The sequence below is a fragment of the Eurosta solidaginis genome, chromosome 4 (assembly GCF_040869045.1).
Source record: "Eurosta solidaginis isolate ZX-2024a chromosome 4, ASM4086904v1, whole genome shotgun sequence".
NCBI lineage: Eukaryota > Metazoa > Arthropoda > Insecta > Diptera > Tephritidae > Eurosta > Eurosta solidaginis.
In genome coordinates, this window is record NC_090322.1 from 208,028,970 (window position 1) to 208,054,244 (window position 25,275).

A 25,275-nucleotide genomic window follows, 5' to 3' on the forward strand; every position below is an offset into this window, starting at 1 on the left:
AATTGCCAAAAAAACTTCCTTCCAATCGCTTTACAAGGCACGAGTTTTTGGGGGCGTTCTTGTATTTTATTCCACCCACTATGACATCTAATTGAGGCTCGAGTCGATACGAAAGCAGTATTATAATCTTCCACCTAATACTGAACGATTAAAGCTTATCAATTTTCCAACTATTGTTTGTCGAAGCGAAGAGAAATGTCTGGTGTAAAATGTATGACAAAACTACCAAACGGACCGATTTCAAGCCCATTTCTTCAGAACGAAGTGAACCTAAACGCTCTCTCTCTCGAACTACGCGCCATTACACACCTGTTATTCCAAAACAATTTTGAACGAATTTGGAAATAAACGCCCCTTTCAGGTGTTTGTAGCAAGATCATAACACTCGCTCAGACATATTTTAGTATTAACCTCAGCTAATGATATATTTTCTGTAGCTGAGCAGTTTTAGATCTCGAGGTTTCTGCATGTGGAAGATGTGAAAAATTAAATCTTTTATGCTTCTCCTGTCAAATTTAATGTTTGTTAGTTTGGGTCTTTGTGAACTAAACTAACGATATAATGAATCGTTCAAATAAACTAGTTTGTTTCCGAAATACGCTACTCTATAAAGAATAGTAAATAGTCCCAAAAAGCTCTTGATTGCATTTTTAAGCCCCAAACGAAATAAACGATTTTTTAACTTAATTAGAATTTATTAATAATAAAATTTAAAAAAAAAAACGCAAGAAAACAAAAAAAGTGACAATCTTATATTTCTTCTAATACAATTAAATAGTGTAGCAACTATTGATTTTCTTTATTTTATTTTTTTTAACGCTTAATTGCGTATTTTTTTTTTATACGGTATTTTTTGATAGAATCAGTACAAAATTTTTAGTAAAAGTTAAACATAAATGCGCCATTGAAGCAATGAGATTTTGTAAATTAAGAAAAAGATAAAACTGTAAATAAAAATAATACAAAAAGTACTTGGTGCTTAGCTTAATATCATTAAAAAACGCTATTCAAAATAGTTTATATAAAATTTTGTTTTTGCTAGTTAATAATTACAAAAAATAATAGAGCAAAGTTTTTATAGAAATCGATTAACGCGTGAGCAACGAAAGAGAACTTTTTCTTTTATATAACAAAATAATGCATGAAAAACATTTATTTTGCATGTTGAAATACATACATATGTTTATGATTAAAATGATCGAAAAAAGGGACACAAATAAATTACAGTAAATTTGTTTAAATGTCAATTTGGCGTACTTTGGGGTTGGATTTGAGCGGGTGCTAATGAACCCACTCACTTATTGCATTGTTTAATACGTAAAACATACATACATTAAATACCTATAAGCTATGTTAATGTTTTTAATTAAAAAAATGTTAAATACACTGCCTTGAAAATAGTGCGAAGTCAAAAAATGGTCTAAGCCAGTCTGTTTTTGAGAGTATGTAAATACTACTTAATCGTGAGCCGGAAGGAGTTGAGCATGCAAAATATGATGAACGCATGCTCTTCACCGTTATGAACTAAGAAAAGTATGTTGATAATAATTCTGTTAACATATTATATTACACTATGCGACAAAATCAACTTTTTTTCTGGGTATTGGACCAAACCAACTAGCCTCCAAAAAATAGATATCGGCTTTCGAAGTTCGAAATTCTACATTTCGAAATTTATTTATTTTTTTTGATTTGTTAACGCGTTCAGCAAATTAAAAAAGTAAAATGTGGTCGTGGTCCGCTCTTTTCCCTTATTTGAAGGGTTGAATTCTTTTTTTGAGAAACTTAGGTATAATACGAGGTGAAAAGTCACGATGGTCCCATGATAGTGGCTATTACTTTCATGTCTGCACTGGAATTGCTCGTACTGTAATTTTTCAAAAAAAAAAAAAAAAAACAAGAATCCAGCCATTCAAATAAAAGAAAAAGGCGGACCACGACCAGATTTTTACTTTTTTAATTTGCTGAACGCGTTAACAAAAAAATGAAATTTCGAAATGTAGAATTTAGAAATGTAGAATTTCGAACTTCGAAAGCCGATATCTATTTTTTTGGAGGCTAACTTCGAAAAACGAGATAGTACTTTGTCTACATAAGCCTCAATCTCCTCAAAACAGTGGGTTTGGTCCAATACCCAGCCGGCTGTTGCACAGTGTAATTATAGCAAAAAAAAACACACTCCGAACCAGTTCAAATTTTTTTGCAAACTAGAACCAATCAAAAACTTTCCAAATCAGATACGAATTTTTGTACATTGCAAAGTATTTATTGGGGTTACTTGCATTATGGTTCTGATGAGTTCGAAATTTTTAACCAAAATGCGTGACATATTTTGCACACTCAATCCGTTCTGGTCATTGCCTATGTGCAGTTGCATGAAAAATGTTTTGTAGATATTTTGTTGTTATAAAAGGCTTTTAAATATTATTTGACTTACTTAAATTTTTTAACAACAACATACAATTGGTTTTTTAGTGAAAAAATTATTTTTAGTTAGGCACATTTGTTGGTAGGAAAAATGTTCGAAAATTATTTTAGTCGTTTTGTGCTTCATTAACATTTTCAGTTGATAGGGTGGGTGATGCCTGAAAATTGTCTATGCTTGAACAGGTCGCTTTTCTGATATTCCATATAAATTGCAAGAAAAAATATACTAACATTGAACTGATCAATTAAATATACATCTTATGTAGCTAATTCAGCAATTAATTTCAACGAAAGCGAATTAAAAAAAAATAATTCGCATCCAAATATCAAATAAAAAATGGATGGAAGTCAGCTTCCAACTTTTGAATTAGAATTTATAATTTTTATGTGGTCATTTGTGAGAAAATTTGGTACGCACTTTTTTGATTTTGAAATTTCGAACTCGAATTTTTAATTTGGAACAAAAATTGTCTGTTTGTTTTACGAGAGCTTTTGTTGCAAATTAATGCTTATTTCGAATTTAAAGCGTAAATTGTGTAGAGTGCTTCTAATTTGGCGTAAATTATATTTGATCAAATATTTTTCAAGATTGTCTCGGGAACGGATGGAAGTTGAGTTCAAATTTTCGAACTAAAAAAAATAAAATATCGAGTTCCTAAGAAAAGTTTTGCAAAATTATAGCTGAAAATCTGTTTCTGAATTAATGCTGTTTTTCAGTCAAATTTCGAAAAAAATAACTTGTGTGTATACATTAAAAAATTATAATTTTTTTTAAATTTAATAAATTTGGGATTAAAACTCTTGTTTTCTTGGAAAACTTCAGAGAAATCCGAGCACTCGAACTCGAGTATATATTTTCGAACGTAAAATCTTTGAAAAGAGTACCAACTTTACAAATTCTTATTTAGATTTCGAATTTTAATTTCCGAACACAATTAATTTTGAGAAAAAGCATCAATTTTAAAAAATCTCATTTAGATGCAAACCCATTAAGAGTTTTTGCATTACAAATCACAATTCAATGAAATTAACTGACAGTTTGTGCCAATTTCGAAAAAATAATGCATGTAAGCAAATTTCGAATTCGAAATAAATGAAAGTATACTTCGTGATATTTAAGTAAATAGCAAAGGTTTGCCATCTTCTATAGAAAGTGCTAGCGAAAAAACGCAGATCTTAACAATTCGAACTCAGTGCATACGCCTTTTGTAAACTTTAAAAAGAAATAAAAAATGTATGCATGTAATTTATATGGAAACTTATAATTGTAAAGCTTTTTCAGTACCCAAACGATTATTTTTAACCTGATTTGAAGCCAAAGACAAACCTTTGGATCACCCTAATGATTATGTAAATACATGTGTATACATACGTATGTGTTTTGTAGTTTTAAAGCCGGGCGTTGCCTATTTTTTTGGATTTAAGCTTTGCTCTGGCGCTTGTTTCTTTTTTTTTTCTTATGCAATGTGCCATATAAATTTGTAAGTGCCGTGCGTGGATTGTCTATTGATTTTCTTGTATGATAACAAAATTATTCTGACAAAGAGTTATAAGAGTTATATAAGAGTTAGTTTCCTTATTAAAAAATATCCTTGTATATTAGTTTATTTATTTTCAAAGGCACATTAAATCTTTACTGTTTTGCAATTTTCTCTAAATTCTGTGTATATATTTTAATGGCAGTATACTGTTTTTAAAATACCTTCTTCACTACACGCACATGGAAGCACACAACATTAACGTGCACTTAGCAATTACGAGAACAAAAATATTTAAATATTCATAAATGTTTGTTTATCAGCGCTTAAGCAATAGCTGTAAAATGTGCCGTTTTTTATTTTGTTTTTCAAAAGTAGTACAAGTCCACTTTGTGATCTCTTTTTTAGGGTAAGTATGATATTAATCGAAATCGACCAATAAGTGCACTTATACCGCTTCCAGAAAAATCAGTTCTAGTTCAGTTCAGTTATTTGTTTTAATTAGCACAATACGTAGTTGTTGTTATAGTCTTCATAACATATTATTATAATTTGTTGTTTTTTTTACTACTCTTAAGAAATACGCAGCTCTCGATATTAACTTCTTATTGTATGGCAATTAGAGAGAAATTCGTAATTCAAACAATACAAAAACTGCTCGAACAAATTTAATATGCAGCAGTAACGTTACTAGCTCTCATTTGAGCTTTTTATTTGCCCGCATACATTGGATTTTTGAAAGTCGAAGTTGCTTGTTTGTAGATGGGATTTTCGCCCTGCAAGAAAAAAATATTATTAATATGGGATTTTTATTGAATTTTTCACAGTAAAATACACACTAAAAATTCTAGCATTTGTCAAAGTAATTAAGATTTCAAAAAAAAATGCCGATGTTATAATTAATTTTCGTAATTGAATAAATTGTTTCGATTTTCCGATTTCGAACTACAAACTTCAAAGTTGATATTAGATTGATTTACGCATTATATTTTGTTTTTTCTGTTTTGGCTAGATATATTCGAATTTCGAAAGAAAAATTAAATAAGATTTCATTAATAAAATTTTCACAAAAATCTTTGGTAGGCCTACTTAAATATCATATATAATAAATATGCATTGAAAAATATACATAAACAATTATAATAAAATTAAAAATTAATGTTCTAACCATATCAATTTTTTACAATAAAATATGTACCCGTTCAAATATCAGCGTTCTTTTAAGTAATTTGAATTTCGAACAAAATATTTTCGATATTATGATTAATTTCGTATTTTCGAAATTGAACATCTAGTTTCGATCTTCCAACTTCGAACTATTAATTTTAAAAATATGTTCGATCTATTTGCGCAGAAAATTCCGTTTCTCTCTTTAGATTAGAGATATTTTCGAATTTGGAAAAAAATTAAATAAGATTAAAGAAATAAAATTTTCACAAAAAGCTTTGGTAGGTCTACTCAAAACATTAATTGAATTATCATACATAATAAATATACATCCAAATTGTAGCATTGTTTAAAGTTATTCAAGTTTCGAACCCAAAATTTTAGATCTTATAATTAAGTCAAAATTTTGGAAATTGACCATCTTATTTCGATTGTACGATTTCAAACTATTAACTTCAAGATATATGTTGAATTGATTTTGAGCGAGAAATTATGTTGTTCTGTTTAGATTAGAGATGTTTTCGAATTTCGAAAGAAAGGAACTAACATTTCAAAAACAAAATTTTCACAAAAATCGGACTAACGTTTCGAAGAAGGAAAACTGACTTCTTGTTTTGGAACTGGAAAATCTTATTTCATATAAAACGCTTAGATCGTCAGCGTTTCGCCTCAAGTTTTGTTTTAGGAGGATTTCCCGTATACGAAAGCTCTGATTTTCAAAATTGCAATACCAATTTCGAAGAAAATAATCATCAAGCTATTACTGATTGGCACGAAATTTGTTTGAATGAGCTCAAATATTTGAATTTCATTGTATGTAAATTTCCTAGAACAAATGTGCTGATATGTGCAGTCGTGCTTGAGAGTATTACGAAAATTGTATCGCGACGGTCGAATTGCTACAAGATGTGTTTGAATAACAACTAACTTGAATATTTCTAACTATTTCTGAAATTTCAAAGAAAGTATGTGCATATGACGATATAACTGATTCGTGCTATCGTTTTTATTTTTATTGAAGTAATGCAAATTTATTTCGAAAATAGAAACTCGATATTTTAAATTTCGATAAAAAAACCAACGTCGCATAACTAATAGAATAGAAATTATTATCGAATTGTACAAATATTTTTGGGATCACGACTAAAAATGGTATCTAAGGAAAGCTTTTCTTTTTTTTGAAATTCCAAGATTTTATTTTATGTCTCTAATATTCTACGTTTCACAGCTTTTTCTTATTCACACCTTTTTGCCCTATCGTGAGGAAAATTGGTAAATACCCAAGATATTTGTTTGTAGTAAAGAATATTGAAGTAATATTATATACCACTTTCGAACATTTCCATGTAACGTGAAAGAGTATTCCTCAGAAGACCTTTTGGGAAAAAAAACTGTTTGGAGCCCGTCCTAATGCTGCGCATTTTAAAATGGGGTTCTCGAATAGAAATTAGGAAACTTTATGTGCTTATATTAGTTTCGAATATTCGAAATTCGAATCGTCAGATTTTCATATAAGTGTATAACTTTTATGCCTGTTCGAATAAAAAATTGCACATATTACATAACAAACATCGGCGATTTATTTGCTCGGATTGGAAATCATTCTACCAATCGAAATTCAAAGAATATATAAAATTTCTTTAACATTCTTAGTTTAAAAACGTACATTTTTAGCTTATATGTAGCTTAAAACATTGGTAAATTCACCGACAACAAGCACAGATATTTGTATGTAGCAAAGAGCTTCGACATATTAATATATATCACTTTCGAACATTTCCATGTAACGTGAAAGAGTATTCCTCATGCGACTTTTTGAAAAATAAAAAAGTATGTTTGGTGCCCTTCGTGAAGCTAAAGCTGCGCGTATTAAAAACGGGTTATCGATTAGAAATACCAAAATTTAGTGTTTTAAGCTAATTTCGAACACGAAATTCCAATTTTCATAAAAATGCACTACTACTATGTCAGTTCGAATACACCCCACATTTTAAACAGCACAACGCCCATCTCACAGCTTACCGTATCCCATTTAGCATTCATGCGCTCTTTTTCGAAACGTGCAAATTCACGACGATCATGTATAGTTGTTAACAATTTCCATAGCAATAATATGGCTAGACCGACTAAAACAATAGCTGCTATCACACCCAAAACAATGCCCAACATAAACACTTTTGGCGGACATTCGCGCTCTTGCTGTGCATGCACCTCGATTTTATCATTCACTTCACTATATTTAAATGTGAATTTGCAATCATCTTCATCATAGAACATACAAAGAAATTCATCCTTTTCTTCATCAATAATAATTTTCTCTTCGCCAATGGGTACAAAGGTGTCAGTGCAATTAGCAGCACAATCTTTATCATCCTTCAATGGGCCGGTTTTGTACATTTGACATTGTACGCAATCCTTTAGCTCGTGGCAGCGCCCCGCGCAAGTGGGACATTTTTCACAATATTTGCCGGAATAACGACCCTCCTCTGTGGATTTGCATCTGTTAATAAAAATTTAAAAAATTATGTTTATTAAGAATCGTAAGCAATGTTTAAAGGTGAAATGATTTCAAACACAGGATGTAAACCTAATGAGATTAGTATCGCTTATAGAGGTTTTAAGTTTTAATCCGGTAATTCTACCATTCTAGCCATAGTTTTTGCACTAATCAATAACTAAATGTGCACTTCATTGTACTTACTTGCACACACCACATTCACATTCACCATGCCCCGAACAGATTTCACCGCCATTTGGTGGTATACAAGTGTCATTCGAGGCACGACAATCGCAAGCAGAACCCGTCCAACCTGGTTTGCATACACAATGATTACATTCGCAAGTGCCATGTTCTGGACCAGAACACAACAAATTCTTATGACGTTCACATGAGAAATTATCACATTCACAGAATTTGCCCGAAATAATTTCTTCGGGATTTTGACGTTTCTCACATTCGCATACACCACACAAACATGTGCCACGATTAGTACAATCCACTTGTGTAGTATTATCGGGACGGCAGCCCAAATCATTATCTTTGCCTGTATGAACATCGCTAGTCGAACATTCACAATTATGACCGAAGTGCATATCATCACATTCGCAGATGCCACACATTAGCGTGCCATGATTATTACATTTGGATGAATGTGCCTCATAACCAATAGCACCAGGGCGTTCACAGGGACATGAACACAGCATTTGTAAATCGATAATTAAACTTTCATTAATACCAACTGGATAAATCTGTATGACTTGATTCCATTCACGTGGATCTGTGGGGCAGGAGGTGACCAAAATTTCTGCAGTGAAATTAACAACATCGCCAACTTTAAGGCCATCACACTTGGCGGTGGGTATTAGCGAGCCACCATTCAAACATGATGAGTGATAGGAGATTTTCACATGGCTGGTGGCATTATCTTTCATTTCAATGGAAGACGAGATTTTCTGTAAAAAAAAGAAATCGATGAAATATGTACACGCTTAAGGAAAAAAAATGTTCTCTTTTGTACTCACACTATACTCAGAGCGCACCAAATCGACCACGTTGGATGAATCCTCTGATAGCACAGCGCTCGACGATCCCTCAATGTGTTGTGAGAGCTTTTCATATACGGAATGCTGATTTGCAGTAACAGCAAATATTACGTTAATAGAATTTTGTTTGACTTTGTGATTGATTTGCGAGATGCTGGGATAATCTTGTATAACAGAGTGTGTATAGAGGCCATCTCCACTCAAGTGACATTCACCATCGTTGGGTGCTATAACGCCACCAAGCTAGAAAAGAAAAGAAAAGAAAAGAAAAGAAGGACAAAGTAATCAGACGGTGTTATTTTAATTTAGATGTCCATTATTTTAAGCCCAAAACGGACAGATTCAGTAATTTTAATACTTTACCTATTTGAGTGAAATTTGAAACTTTCGAACTCGAATTTAAAATTTCGAAAAGAACTTTTAATTAGAAGTCGTTGTATATACCTTTAGGCCTCTGAACTTCAATTTGAAAATTCGAAAAAATTTATGGTATTATTCTTTAAATGAGTGCCGATCAAAAAGTTTGCAAAATTTTAAATTAGATTGTTTTGATTCGAGTCCCACTCCCGAGAGAAAAGTCTTTGAAGAGATATAAAAATTAATCGCCTTGTCCGTCCTAATGTCACGTTGTTTAAATTTTTCCTAAACTATTAAATAAATTGAAAATAATACATTTAATATAAAAGTTGCTAAAGACAAATTTGGAGTTTTCTGAATTTTTTGAGAATAAATTCTTGTAGCCCAATCAATTGTAGTTAAGTAAAGTACAAATATATACCACTCAAAATTCGCATTGATTTTTGACAATTTTTCCCCGAAGGGTTTCACATTTTTCTCCAGACAAAATATGAAAATGTTTTTTTCTATAAAGAAGATACTCCGAAACACCCTTGGGGAAAAAATTTCAAAAACTAATCCGAGTTTCAAGATACCTATAACTTGCACTTTGTTAGACTAAAATTGGTTGGGCTACAAAACTGTACACTCAAAATAAATCAGAAAACTCCTGGCAAAAAGATCGATGTTACGTAAAATTTTCTCCAATTTCGCAATTTTTGACGGAAACGTTTTTGAGATTGGTTTGCATTGTTCAGTTACGAAATTCACAGCAGTTGTTTTCTTACATATCGAAAATAAAAAAGAGGAATCAATTGTCGAATTTAAACACTAATTCTGCTTCTATTTTATTATTCGCTGCTGCGGGCAGCAAATTATTATTTTCCAACTTTTAATTTAAAATTTGAAGAAATTACATATTCGAACTGAAATTTCGGAAACAAAGGTATTGGTCGAAATGTTTTTTTTTTTTTTGTTTAGTACTTTCAGATTTCTTTAAATTCCAAATAAATGTGTAAATGTTTTGATATGTGCCGGCCGACCTACCATAAAATTTTGGAATTTTTCACTTTTTAATCAAAATTTTAGTATTTTAACTTACTCACTAAAGTACCACATTTGTTTTGAATGTGCCTATTTTTATTTTCGAACTTAAAATTTGAAGTTTTGGTATATTTTGTGTGAAATAAAGTCGATCTTGAAGTTTTTATTGAAAATCATATGGAACTCTAATACTCAAATTTAAAATTTCGAAAATGTGTATACTTATATGCACTGAAAGTTAATAAAGAATTTTAAATTCAGATTTCGAAAACAAATGTATAATTGAATTTATGGAAAATATTTCAATGGTTTCGAAATTGTATCGATCTGCTTAAATTTCCAGTTTGAACAGCGATTTTGAAGTTTTCGAACTCGAATTTAGCCTTTTAACTAAAAGTTATATGAGTAACTTATTGGTTGCCTATGCAGATGACCTCGCTATTTTAGTCAGAGGCAAATCTCTGGACACCCTGCGCGATGTTCTGCAGGGCTACCTGGATACTGTGGCTAGGTGGGCTGAGTCATGTGGATTGGCGGTCAACCCGGGAAAAACAGAATTGGTTCTTTTTACAAGGAGATATAATATACCCGACTTCAGAACTCCCTCGATTGGAGGGGTACCGTTGGTACTTTCTGACAGGGTTAAATATTTGAGTATATTGAGACCCAATGTGGAAGATAGGGCCAGGAAGACGAAAGAGCTAAATGTAAGCCGCAAGTTTAAGTTGGCTGATCACTGCAGTGTATTCCAAGCGGAAGTTGCTGCGACTAAGGATGCGGTGGATGAAATGCTATCCAGTGCTACTACGGTTAGGGAATTTAACATCTACTCTCATAGCCAAGCGGCTATTAAGGCCTTGAGCTCAACTACAGTGCGATCGAGGGTGGCTTGGGAGTGCCTGACCTCACTTCCGATTGCATCGAATTATTTTACAATTAAGATTATTTGGCTCCCGGGCCATAGTGATATTCCGGGTAACTGTCAAGCGGATCTCTTAGCCTGAATCGGTACAACTGAACCGGATAAAGATGGCTGTAGACATTTCGGGATTCCTCAGGCGATAACCTGGCTAGGCCACTCTGACATAATCGGTTTAAGGGCTAACCGGGGGAGATCTCATCGGTAGCGTCTGTACACCTCTAGGTGCGGCTGCAAGCGGGCGTCTGTCTTGGAGCAAGCGGCTCGCTATATAAACGTGCAAGTAATATTTTCACCCCCGTTGAGCGGGTTGTGCGCTGGGCTTGGGACCCGCCACGTAAAACCATACTCCAATGAAATATAACAACAAGCCTCGGATAAATACACTCTCTATTGATGACGACCATGGCAAACGTTTGAAGGACAATGAATTGAGGGCATGCACCTGGAACGTCCGCTCTCTGAACGGGATTGGTGCAGATGCCCGGTTGGTTGATGTCCTCGTCAAAGCAAAATCTGACATCACCGCCATCCAAGAAATGCGTTGGACGAAGCACGGAAGAAAGAAGATCAAAAATTGTGACATCTATTGGAGTGGCCATACGAATAAGCGCAGTTTCGGGTTCGTGGTGGGAGAGAGACTTTGTCGCCAAGTGCTGGCGTTCACGCCTGTGGACGAGCGTCTCGCCGCTATCCGAATAAAAGCAAACTTTTTCAATATATCATTCCTCTGCGCCCATGCAGAGGAGAAAGACGACGAGGTGAAAGACACTTTTTATGAACAATTAGAACGCACATACGAGCGCTGCCCCCGTCATGATATAAAAGTCATGCTTGGCGACTTTAACGCCAGGGTGGGCAAAGAAGGTGTTTTTGACCCTACAGCGGAAAGTTCAGCCTACACAATGAAACTTCTCCTAACGGACTGAGGCTGATTAACTTTGCCGGTGCTCGAAACATGGTCATATCCAGCACGAGGTTCATGCATGAAAAGATACATCAAGCTACATGGCTGTCTCCTGATCGAAATACTCGCAATCAGATCGATCACGTTGTGATAGACGGACGGCATGCCTCCAGTGTTTTAGATGTGCGCACGATCCGAGGACCGCCTCAACGCGGCTAAAACCAAGGAACAAAAAACACAAGGAAAGCTAAACGTCGGAAAGCTTCAATCACGACAGACTGCCAATGATTTCGCAACTCAACTCTCACACCTGCTCTCTGAGAGCACAACTCATCCTGAAGGAATACAGGAGCAGTGGGAGCATATCTCCAAAGCACTTCGTACTGCCGCCGAGGAAAAAATTGGTTACCGGCGGCCACGAAAGAACAACTGGTACGATAAAGAATGTCGCGCTGCAACCGAAAGAAAAGACGCTGCCTAAAGGGCTACGTTAAAAGCGAGCGCGACAAGAGGAGTGTGTGAACGCTATCGTGAGTTGAAAAGGGAAGCGAGACGCCTTTTCAGGAAGAAAAAAGCAGAAGCAGAAAGGCGTGAGTGCGAGGAACTTCAGCTGGAATAACGCTCGAAAATTGTACCAAAAAATACGGCGACAGATGGAAGGTTTTAAGACCGGGGCAAACTCCTGTAGGAACGAAAACGGCGACCTTGTATCTGATGTCCAGAGAAAGCTTAGATTATGGAGGGAATTCTTCTCTGCTCTCCTAAATGGAGGCAGCAATTCACCGCGCAGAGATGAAGAACCCGATCCCGCAATCGATGATGATGGAATATATGTCCCCCCGCCCGATTATGACGAAGTTAGAATAGCAATAACCAGATTGAAAAACAACAAGGCCGTGGGCGCTGATGGATTGGCCGCGGAGCTATTCAAGTACGGCGGCGAGGAGTTGGTAAGGCGCATGCAGCAACTTCTTAGCAAAATATGGGCGGACGAGTGCATGCCCGACGGTTGGAATCTAAGTGTTCTTTGCCCAGTCCACAAGAAGGGGGATACTGCAAAATGCACCAACTATCGTGGAATCAGCCTTCTTAATATCGCATATAAGGTCCTTTCAAGTGTATTGTGCGAAAGATTGAAGCCCACCGTGAACCGGCTGATTGGACCTTATCAGTGCGGCTTCAGACCTGGTAAATCTACCATCGACCAGATTTTCACAATGCGCCAAATCTTGGAAAAAACCCGTGACAAGAGAATCGACACACATCACCTCTTCGTCGACTTTAAAGCCGAAACTAAACGAGGTTTCAGACAGGGTGAGCCCCTATCGTGCGATTTCTTTAATTTGATGCTGGAGAAAATTATACTAGCTGAAGAACTTAACCGCACTGGAACAATATACTATAAAAGCGTGCAATTACTGGCATATGCTGATGACATTGATATCATTGGCCTAAACACCCGCGCTGTTAGTTCTGCTTACTCCAAACTGAAAAAAAAAACGGGTAAAGATGGGTTTGATGGTGAATGAGGACAAAACGAAGTACCTGCTGTCATCGAGCAAAGAGTCAGCGCATACGCGCCTTGGAAACCACGCTACTGTTGGCAGCCGTAATTTCGAAATAGTAAAAGACTTCGTTTATTTGGGAACCAGCATCAACACTAGCAAACATCAGCACTGAAATCCAGCGAAGAATCAATCTTGCCAATAAATGCTACTTTGGACTAGGTAGGCAATGGAAAAGTAAAGTCCTCTCTCGGCGAACGAAAATCATACTCTACAAGTCACTTATCGTACCCGTCCTGCTATATGGGGCAGAAGCATGGACCTTGACAACAGCAGATGAAGCGGCTTTGGGAGTGTTCGAGAGAAAAGTTCTTCGAGAGATTTATGGACCTCTACGCGTTGGCGAGTACCGAAGAAGATTTAATGATGAGCTGTACGAGCTATACACAGACATCAACATAGTCCAGCGAATTAAAACGCAGCGGCTGCGCTAGCTAGGCCATGTTATGCGAATGAATGATGATGCTCCGGCCAAGAAAATGTTTCTATCGGAACCCGTCTATGGAAGCAGAGGTAGAGGGCGGTCCCCACTCCGTTGGAAGGACCAGGTGGAAAACGATTTAAACTCCCTTGGTGTGACCAATTGGCGCCGGTTGGCGGAGCGAAGGAGCGACTGGCGCGCCTTGTTGGATGGCCATAACCGTTTAGACGGTTAAGCGCCAATTAAGTAAGTAAGCTAGCCACCTCTGGAGTGATTCTCCATAGCTGGACCTCGAGCCCAGCAAACGTTGGGCGGACACTACGCCTTGCAGGGTAGCAAGATCTTTCTGGCCGAAAGTGGATGGCAGGATGTCTGCTGAAATAATTGGGTTCACTAAGGCTCACCTATCAATGGTCATTGGGGTTTTGACAGGGCACAGTCCCATGGGTATCCATGCGGTACGTCTCAATATATTGGAAACTCCATCCTGCTGCAGCTTTATGGAGGATGATGAGGTGGATTCACCAAATCACTTTATGCTTGATGGCCCAGCATTTAACAGAACTAGGCGAAAGTATTTCGGTCGCGACTCACTTGGATCTCCCGAGGAGCTATCCAAGGTTGAGATCGGGATCATTCGGAACTTTATCGTTGCTACCCAACGATTCTCTAAGTAGTTATATCTACGTCACCGTTATTTTAGTTTATTATATGTGGTATCACAACGGACCTTCATGTTGTCCAAGTGAGCTTCCCCTATCAGGGGAGCTACCACCCTACCTAACCTAACCTAACTTATTTACTAGAAACTCATTCATTAAAAGTTAATTTCGAATTTCAGAGCTCGTTCCCATTTCGATTTTCGTTTCCTACTTTTTTTTAACTAAACGACCTGTGAATAAGTTCAGATTCAGATGTCTGAGGTTATGTTTCATTTACCTTGCCATCACCAGCATAATGGAATCCAGCATCTGTTGAGAAGACGAGTAGACGACGCGCTTTTTCACGCCAGCCAATTTGTTGACGACATACAATCGCTTGCATAATGGCATCAAAGCCACCTTCAGGTGCATCCAAATTACCAGAGACAGCAGCGCGACTTACTTCGGACTATAGATGTTAATGCAAATATGGAAACGAGATATTAGAGATTGTATTCTTTTTTATTGTATTACGATTTAAGGCGTGTTATGCAATTAATGGTACACTCTTTATAAAAAAAAAATTTGATTGATAAGAAGTTATTGAAAAAGAATGAGATGCCTTTTGGTTAGATATTAGGAATGCAAGGAAGAGTTTAAGAGCTAAGTAGTTTTTCTACGTGGCAAGTGGAAGGGAAGATGAGTACAAGATGTAGGAAAAATTAAGTTTTAATGCTATCCCTTTCACATATATAAATATTAAAGATAATATTTTTCTTTTGGTTACTTATGAACGTGTTAAGTTCCCGCCACTTTAAAAACTTTATCAAAATTTCGATAATCAATAAAGTAGCCACAGATGGCGTTGCTATATTAAAGAAAAATATTTACCCAAGTCTGTAAACTAAACAAACATGCAAACCCTAGCGCTTATTGAACAAGCTTTTGCATTGTTTACAATTTTAAGTATTTTTTTGCTACAATTTCAATTTTTTAATAAACATTAGATAACAACCCGGAGTGTGCGGTAAGTTTGCGGCTCTTATAAAAAAAGTGCAATAGAATTTGAGAATGTATACTGAATTGAGTGCACTAACAAAGTCGATCTGTTTTATTTAATTATATTCTAAGGAAGTATAATGGGTTGGGCTTATAGGCACTATTACATTTCGAAACGGAACAAATGTCATTGCAACAGGGCTCTGGTTTACAGCCGATTATTCGACTAATCCACTATTCGATTAGTCGAATAGCAACTTTTGCATTAAATGAAAATTGGTTAGCTGGTATTCGATTTTAGCATAGCCATGCCATCGAATAATTGTCATTATTCGAATAATGATGGGTTGATAAATAAATAAATTAAATTTTGGGCAACCAATTTAAATTAGTTTCCGGAAACATCTGGGTATGGAAATTTCCTTCAGGTGCAGACGACTAATAACTCCACAACGTCTTTAAGAAACGCAGAACTACCTAAAAGTTACAAAAGAAAAAACTATTCGAATAGTATTATCTTAATGTAAAAACTATTCGATTATTTGAATAGTCGAATAGCAAGAGCTCTTCAAGAGCTAGATCATTAACTATAGTTTTTCATAGGTAAGGATTAACACGTGTCAATTGAAAAATCGGCCCTCGACCCATGCAAATACGTATTCAAAAAATTGTTTCCTTCGCCAACTCATTGGCTTCGCAAATGACAATTCCAGCCTTAACTACTAGTTAGAGTAACTTTTAACACTAAGTTATTTTTATTAAGCATTTTATTCAACATCTTTCTTACATATAACTAGACATGTGTCTTTTCTTTGGTTCCGATTCCGAAGATGCGCATTTATAAAATTCGATTTCGATTTTAGTAAGATCAGTTCAAAATAACATTATCCAGCTGAACTCGAATTTTTGGCCAAATCCAAACCTGAACCGCACGTTCTGTTTTATTCTGAAGGTTGGACGAAAGCGAACCGAGCACGAAATTTTCACATTACAAATTACAAAGCTTCAGCGCATTGGAAACAAAATTTCGCGAAGCATTGTTATTAAAATTCATCCTATACAACAAAAATAATTGCCAACATATTTTATGTTGTATTCATTTGTTATATTGCAGTTTTTATTTGCGAAAAATGTTAGAAAAGTTACGAACGAGTGGGAAAAATAATTTCACGTGCAAAGTGTACCAGCACCCCTAGCCAAAGCAAGCGTCAAATTCTTCTTATGCTTTGCTTGCAACAAAACTTGGGAGTTGGCTACTTTTCCATATCAGATGGCGCCAATGTCGCTCAATCTACCGTTCTCCATAAAAGTACGTGCAATCTACTCATAATGCATAAGATTGAGTAAAACGCATCGATATGAGAAACTGCTTATGTGACGGGGCTTTAAAATATTGATAGTCCTCGTGTTCCTATGGTACATGAACCAGATATGGATAGATATAAGGGTCACATTGTTGTTGCATTTGCATGTTAAATCTCTATCCGTATCTGGTTCATATACCATTGGAACACGAGGAGTAACTGCCTTATTCGATGTCCGATTTAAGAAATCGGCTTTAAACGAATTTGTAATTTAGAATTTTAGTTTTTAAATGCTTGAAATTTTTTGGTAAAGTTTCCATACAAAATGTTTCGAGATATTTTTATCGGTGGTATAAAAGCAAACATCGGTCCAAAATTAATGAAGATATGCATCCAAAAATCAATAATGTATTATATATAGTTACTCAAGAGTGTACCATTTCTTAAAAAAGAGACAATATTAGAGGAAAGCTCTTTAGTTTAGCTAAAGTCATATGAAATTGCTTAGGAAATGTTTAGCGCATGCAACAATCTACTCTCCAAATTTTCTGCCATATTCATAGTTTTTATTATACATAACAATAAACCATTCCCACATATATTAGTATGTAACGTTACTTTATAATAAAGATGCCTGCATTTATGTATATTTAACATGCAATTGAATTATACACTTACGGTCTAAAAAAAAGCCGAGGAAACTGTTTCCCCTGTTACGGCGTTTGTACAGTCACTACAGCTGCGTAACGAAACTTTTTAGTTATTGTGGTTAATATCGATAATTCCTTAACTCATTATGTGGTATTTTAAGGCGAAAAAATTAGAAAGTCCCTAGCATTTTTCGTAAAATCAACTATATTTCATATAAGTAATAATTTTATCCTTGAAGAAAAAAATAATACAATTGTCTAAAAAGAACGAATCACGCAAAATATGGAAAGAGTCAGCGGAGATCATTATAATGAATTATCCCTAAGAAGATTCTGAACGAAATACATATATTGAATAGGGGACTTTATTCTCACGTTATCTTAGCGAGGACTACTCCTCTGAATACATTTAAAATTGTTCCAGAAACTTTGAAGGATAGTATAAACATGAAAACTATAATATTGTTGATCAGCCGTCACTTGAGGTACAATAATTAGATGGCTCCTCGCTAGAATAAAACCAGCTTCTTAGACTCGCAGCTGCGTTCAGATTACTGTGCTCGATTAGCCCCCATTTCTTGGTGAGATGCCGTCTTGAATGCTGTCAATGTAGGCGGCGTGGTTAGTTTAACTCCCCTTTAACCAAATCTAAGCGACTTTCACGGTTTTTAATGCGTTCCACACTATTATATATGGAGAATCCTTCACACTTAACGCAGTTTTGACTCAATCTTCCTGTTTTTTGGGACTTACTACGCAGCGGGAACCTTAACCGATTAAAACTTATTATGCACTCATAAGAGAATATGAACATGGCCAATCGTTCTTCGTCCAATTTATGTTTTTTTAATACCAGTTAGCGTGCGGGATCGCTCTTTTTGTGGTGGAAAGTGGGTTTTTTTTTTTACCCATGGGCCATCAAATTCGTTTTTCTCAAGAGAAACAGTGCTTTTGCTATTGTAGTTGTCATGTTTATATTATGCTTCAATTCCGCGGAAGTTTCTAGAGCAGTTTTAAATGTATTCAGAAGAGTCATGATGACGATATTCCTATCAACGCCTACATTGGCCTTTCGTGGTCGTCCACTTCGAAAATGAAGGGATGGTCACCTATTTAATATATTTCATCCATTATCCTATTTAATATATTTCGTCCAATAAGAATAATTTATTGTAATGTACTCCGTCTACTATTTCCACATTTTGCGTGATTTGTCCTTCGTAAACAATTATATTAATTTTCTTTTTCAAGGATAAAACTATTACTTTTGTAAAACATTTTTGATTATACGCAAACTGGTTGGAACTTTCTAGCTTTCTCGGCTTAAGATACCACCTAATGAGTTAAGGAATTGTCGATGTTAATCACAATAACTAAAAAGTTTCGTTACATAGCCGTAATGACCGTTGAAACGATATAAAGTCAACATTTTCGTCGGCTTTTTTTATGACCGTAAGTGTATTATAAATAAAAAAGCCGATTGATACATTTTAGGCCAATTTGTAATTTAAAAAAGTTTACACTTGAACTTATTGCAGCTAATTGGAAGGTTGGCCTTTTATCGGCTGACTTTAGAATTTTTCCTCAAAAACGACCGATCTACATATGTCGTTTTAAAAACATCGTGTGCTAATAAATAGGAGTTATTTTGCAAATTTCGGATACAGTGTCGTAAACACCGTTATAAAAAAGTATTATATACAGCAGTGAACAGAAAAAGAGCAGTGGAAATTTTCAAGAAGTTTGTTCAATTAAATTCTTTTTTCTTTTGATTTTCGCTATTTTAAGAAAAAACGTTATGGATTTTGTAGCTGATTTTGTGTGCAAACCAATCTCAAAAGCCTTTGCGTAAGAATTTTACAAAAACTTCGAAATTTTTATTTCAAGTTCTCTGATGTTTTTTTTTTTCGAATATACAGCTTTGTAGTCCAATTAATTTTAGTCTCAAAAATACAAATTCAAGGTCTCTTGAAATTCGCGTTAATTTTTGAAAATTTTTTTTGTAGGGTGTTTCAGATTTGCTTTCATATAAAAATATGTTCACACTTTGTATAGATGAAAATCCAAAACAACCTTTGGCAAACATTTGTCAAAAATCAATGCGAATCTTAAGTGACATATAGCTTGTACTTTGTTGGACTCAAATCGTTTGGGCTATAAAACTGCATATTAAAAAAAATTCAGAGAACTCCAAATAAAAATTTCGAAATTTTTGTAAAATTTTTACTAATTATAATTTTTTTTTTTTCCAAAAAGTTTTTGAGATTGGTTTGCATAGATTCAGTTGCGAAATTCATAGACGTTTTTCTCAAAATGTCGAAAAAAGAATAATTTAATTGACGCATTTTGATAAAAATTGCTACTGCTATATTTCTGTTTGCTGCTGTAGGTCATGGAAAAAGTCCGTTGACTTACTACGGAATCAACCATATATTCTCATCAATCGGCTTTTAAATACAAGTTTTCAATAATTTTTTTATGTTGTTAACTAAGCATACATCTTACAACAACAACTTACAGAAAAATGATATGTATCCGTGTTTAAAGCCATAACATTACGATAGCCATATGGTGCAGTACAATTCGTACATGGATGTTCCAAGCTATATATTTATTACATATATATATTTATGTATGTATGCGTTTATTTATATACGTAAATTGGTAACATATCGACATATTATGTATGTATATGCGTGAATACATTGCAAAATTTATATTTTATATATTTTTATGACACAATCAAATGCATGACGAATTAAATAAAGAGAGAGAGAGAGAGATAGAGAGAGAAAAGAGACACATTCTATAATGATTTATGCCAATATTTTTATTATAATTTTTTTTTAATATGTATATACATATAAGAGTCACTAAGAACTAATATATTTATAAATATTTTTTCATAGATACCTAAAAGCTGTCGTTGATGTACACACTTCACTTCAAACATGCAAATTTTTTTCGAAAGTCTCCAGAAATCTGCGTAAGCTCTTTTTCTCTAACGTTCGAGGCAAGCTCAAGTCGTAAATTTTTTTGGAAACTAATATTTTTACAATTTGGCCACACATATCTTCTTTTATTCGTTAGCCATCGTATCTAAAACTGAGATATTTTCGGTAAAGCGAAGAAAGCCACCTGAAGAGCTTGCGTATCGCATACAAAAACTGTAGATACGTGTTAAATGAAGGAGCTTAAAACCATGAAGGTAACTTATTTTGACAAACTGACTATCTCGTTGCGTTTATCGGTGCCTTAGGAGTGTTTTCACATAAAAAACCGATTTACGCCAAATGAGGTTAACGAATAAATGGGACGATATGTCCTTTTTTCTCTTTGAAAGAAAATCTACATTTGCAAGCGATCTGTGAAATAAGGAATACTCGAATCGCCTAAACACTCAAAGCTTATAATAAAAGATCTGAAAATCCGTATGAATTTGGCTCAAATTAATGATATTTAGGTATACATACATGGATATGCATGTTCCCTTTATATCAACCTGTAATTTGGAAAAGTAGGCTGTGCCACGGCCCTACTAGGAAAAGGTTAAAATCTCGATGTCCCCCAAATATTTGAAGCAGCTTTCTTTTCAGCCAGGTAAAAATATGCTAAATATGCTAGTTCTTCAAAAAAAATATAAAATTGTTTTAATAAGCTTTTGAATTTTGTCACTGAATATGGAAAGCTGCATAGTTTTATGAGAAAAAATCTAAATATAAAACTAGTTACTTATTTAGTATAAAACTAAAAATATGGGTTTTATGTGTACGCCACCGTTAGCTACATACAGTTGCAAACACGAAAATAGCAGCAAAAACTTTTAGCGAATTTATTTTAATTGATAAATTTTCAATAACAATTGATAGCTTTTGAATAAAAACTCGAAGTTTTTGATAAAAAAATCGATATTTTTCGATAAAAAACCGATAAGTTTTCGATAACAAATCAATGTTTTTTGGATAACAAGTCGATAAATTTGCGATAACAAATCCATAACAAATCGATAACTTTTCGATAGCATATCGATGTTTTTTTCGATAAAATTCGATGGAAAATCGATATATTTTCGATAACAAATCCATAACTTCTCGAAAATGGACCGATGGCACGCCGATAATTCACCTATAATATACCAATTACTGCGATAACAGTTTTTATGGATAACATGCCGATAACAATCCGTTAATCATAACATCCCGATAACTTTTCGTATTCATAAAGAGTGCTGAAATGATTCCGAAATTGTCTCGAAAGGGCTCCGGAATAATCCTGTAACGATTTCAAAATAGTACCGTCATAATCCCGAAATTATCCCGCTATAAGAAAACATAAATAACTACTTGACACGATTTACCTCCTTTTTAAATTTTCCTACCAATTGGAAGGACGGGACAGATGTACATGTTTTATGCTGGTTCCGAGCGGGAGTTGCAAGGCAGATTTAAAAGTTAAACTCATACATTTCTGACAAATTTTTTAAATTAACTCTAAGCAAAAAAAAATAAATTGCCTTTCTGCAAGGGGGTCTAAGTGTTTGCCAAACCGCTGCAAGTCGCTGAAACTACTTGAAAAACCTTTTTCAATTTTTCGATGTTGCTTTGTTCGGGACTTGAACCCAGGACCTTCTGTGTGGTAGGCGGAGCACGCTACCGGCCGTAGATAATAAAAGAAGAAAATAAATTACAAGATTTTTAAATATTTTCAAAGCTATTTTCTTGCTCGCAACTGTAAGTATGGTCATAACATCCATGACTAATAGCGGTCAAAACTCAAACATACTTACGCTACTATTTTCGTAGTAAAATACATACATCTAACAAAATTATTGTGCAAATATTGAAAAAAAAAATTTATTTAAAATGGTAGTTGAGGAAAAATTAACATAGACCATAAATTGTCATGCATAACAAATCAGACACGACAAACAAAAAGATACATAGCCAAAAGACACAAAAGCAAATCGAAAACATGTGCAAAACAAACACCAACACCAGTGCAACGAAATCAAGAAATACAAACCTTAAGAAAAACACATCAAACATAAATTTGGGCGATGTTAATACAGGCATACAAATTTACATAAATTGTGTATGGGTCATTCCATGTCAATCGAACTTTTTAACCTGAAACTTTTGCTGAATGTAATGTTTTTGACAGAAGTTTGTCTCAATCAAAAAGAGGCGATTTTAAGTATTATTTGATATTAATATTTGACATGAAAGTAATTATACCAAGACCCATTTGCTGGCTTGCATTGATTAACAATTGTTACATTTCATTTAACCCTTTCACTACCAAGGGGATTATGCATTCCAATAGTAATTTAAATAGTTGTCAAAATTGCAATATACGCTTTGTGCTTTGGCTTATGCAAGCGTCTCATTGGTACTTATGAGTTTTTTCCTTTCACGATTAGCTGTTTTAGATTAGTTCAATGGGCCTATACATTTTTACAGCTATTTTGTCAACTAAAATTGCGCAATGTGACCGACCATATCATTGAAAAGTGCGACCATTTACTAGTGTAAATAGACTTTTCTAGACCTAATTTTGGATTATATATCCCATCGATATGGCAAAGGCCAATAAAATGGCACATATGTATGTATTATCTCATTGGTGTACAAAATAGCGAATCAAGTCATAATTTTTTAATAAATGATACCGATGAACTAATAAGTCCTAATCAAGCTTGTGAGAAAACAAATTAGACATACGAGCTGGACCCGTGCGCATCTTGCGAAACCAATATAAAAGTCTCTTATCAAATATCAACAGAAATCAGCTGTTCTATCAATCAAAACTTACAGCTTGCGCTGCCATCTAGCGTTTGGTAGCAACTGCCAGTAATGCAGTGCAAATATTCACAATAGTGCCATAGTACAAATAGATTTCGTTTATTTTTAACAAAATATTTTAATAAAATATAGCTAAACAAAAGCACTACGACCAAAATTCCCCAAAGCTTGCTAATAGCCCGAATCTCCATCTTTACAACCAAAACTTTATTTATAGATTTGGATTCCAAATAAGAGCGAAAAAGGGACCTGCACATAAAAACAGCAATTCGAAATAATATATATGATTATCCAAGGACATATTCCATTTTCAAAGGGCATCCGAGTTTTTTAAGTGTTTTTTTGCCAAGTTGGGTACTATAGCTATCTGGAAAAATTTAGTCACGGCGAGCCAGAATGTGAGTGGTGTAAAACAAATGTATTGCATGTTTTTAAGATAACATTAAAAAACCAAACACATGAGCAGCATGCAGACGTAAGAAATCCAATTCATGCAAACACAAATATATAAAAAAAAAACATATAAATATACTAAACAATACAGAAGGAAAGCATAAGCAAGAAAAGAAGCAAAGAAAAGCGTTAAATCAGTGCAGTGCATAAAAGCGGAATTTTTTTTTTATTTCAAAGCATTTTTCTTGTTCTTACAGTGAACGTTGAGGTATTTATACTCAAAGGCATATGATTGCGATAACCATACGGTGCCTCACAGCCATCACAGGGTCGTTCGAGTCTATTGTTGTTGTTTATTTATTTTATTGTTGTAGTTGTTTTTGGCATTTGGATTAGAGTTGTAATTGTAGCATAATGTAGTAGTTGCGATTGTAATGATGGTAAATTGTAGCGTATTATATTTTTTTGTGGATGTTGTAGGTAGGGTGTGATAGTTGTTATATATTTTTATTATTGTTGTTGTTTGAATATTTTTTGGTTGTTACGGCGCATCATAAAGATTTTTTTTTGTTTTGTAAAAATATTAGCAGGAAAATATTTAAGTTTTTTTGTTGTATTTTTTGCAAGAGTGATTGTTAGTTGTTATATTTTTAGTTTTTTTAATGGATTTGATTTTTTTAATTTAAATCAATTTAAAATGTTTAAAGTTTATTTGTTGCATGTATTTGTATTGAACATAACAGTAAACAAATGATTTATTTTTCAAATGCGAACCCAATTTGCAATGAACGTCAAACAAATTTTAACGGCAAAAAAACAAGAAAAAATTGTGAACAAGAAAATTATGATAAAAAGAGATGGAAACAAATTAATATTAAAATATATGCCAGTATAAGAAAATTGGTAAGTTTTAACAAAAATTAATAACCACATACGTACTTAATATTATCTAAATATAAAAACAGAGCTTATATTTGTATAGAAACAATGATTGAATAATATTTACTTAGTAATAACTTGTTTTTTTTTTTGTATAATTTTCTAAAAAAAAAATACATAAAATATATTTATAATATATTTATATTTTAAAATATATTTTAAAATAATATCATAGCTAATTAAGACAAAATCTCTTAGTTTAAGTGCATTTATTTCCATGAAAACTAAGATGTTGTAATATTAATTGTCATTTTAGACATTTTGAGATAAAAGTTACAACGAAAAAAATTTAAAAAAAAATTGCTTCAAATTAAAAAATTAAATAAATTAAAGTAAATCAAATTAAACAAAATAAAACTAAATAAAATAAAATGCAATAAAAAATATAATCAAATTAAAAAAATTAAATGAAGTAAAATAAAATAAAATAAGATTAAGTAAAATAAAATAAAATAACATGAAAAGAAATGAAGAAAAATAAAAAAATTAAATAAAACTAAGTAAAATAAAATAAAATAAAAATAACATGAAACGAAATGAAATAAATTAAAATAAAATGAAATAAATTAAGTAAAATTAAAAATAAGATATAGTAAAATAAAATTAAATATAATTAAATTAAAAAACGAAGTCAAATGAAATGAAGTAAAAAAAGAAAATAAAATAAGATTATGTAAAATAAACTAAAATAACACGAAAAGAAATGAAAATGAAATAAAATAAGATAAAATAGAAGGAAAT

At 33.6% G+C, this 25,275-nt stretch overlaps 1 protein-coding gene across 3 annotated transcripts in view; it reads right to left on the reverse strand.

The window, feature by feature from the left end:
* Positions 1–750: 750 nt before the first annotated feature.
* mys (myospheroid) overlaps positions 751–25,275 on the reverse strand; it is a 42,127-nt gene continuing 17,602 nt past the window's right edge. For 2 of the 3 annotated variants that reach the window (XM_067784653.1, XM_067784655.1), the window contains exons 4-9: positions 23,851–23,935; positions 14,747–14,917; positions 8,595–8,858; positions 7,774–8,525; positions 7,095–7,572; positions 751–4,681 (exon numbers count right to left, since the gene is read on the reverse strand). In XM_067784653.1, the coding sequence (XP_067640754.1) occupies positions 4,616–4,681; positions 7,095–7,572; positions 7,774–8,525; positions 8,595–8,858; positions 14,747–14,917; positions 23,851–23,935 (1,816 nt within the window). In that variant the 3' untranslated portion in view covers positions 751–4,615. Of the gene's footprint in view, positions 4,682–7,094; positions 7,573–7,773; positions 8,526–8,594; positions 8,859–14,746; positions 14,918–19,919; positions 20,005–23,850; positions 23,936–25,275 lie in introns of all 3 variants that reach the window. The other variant, XM_067784654.1, reaches the window with a different exon arrangement.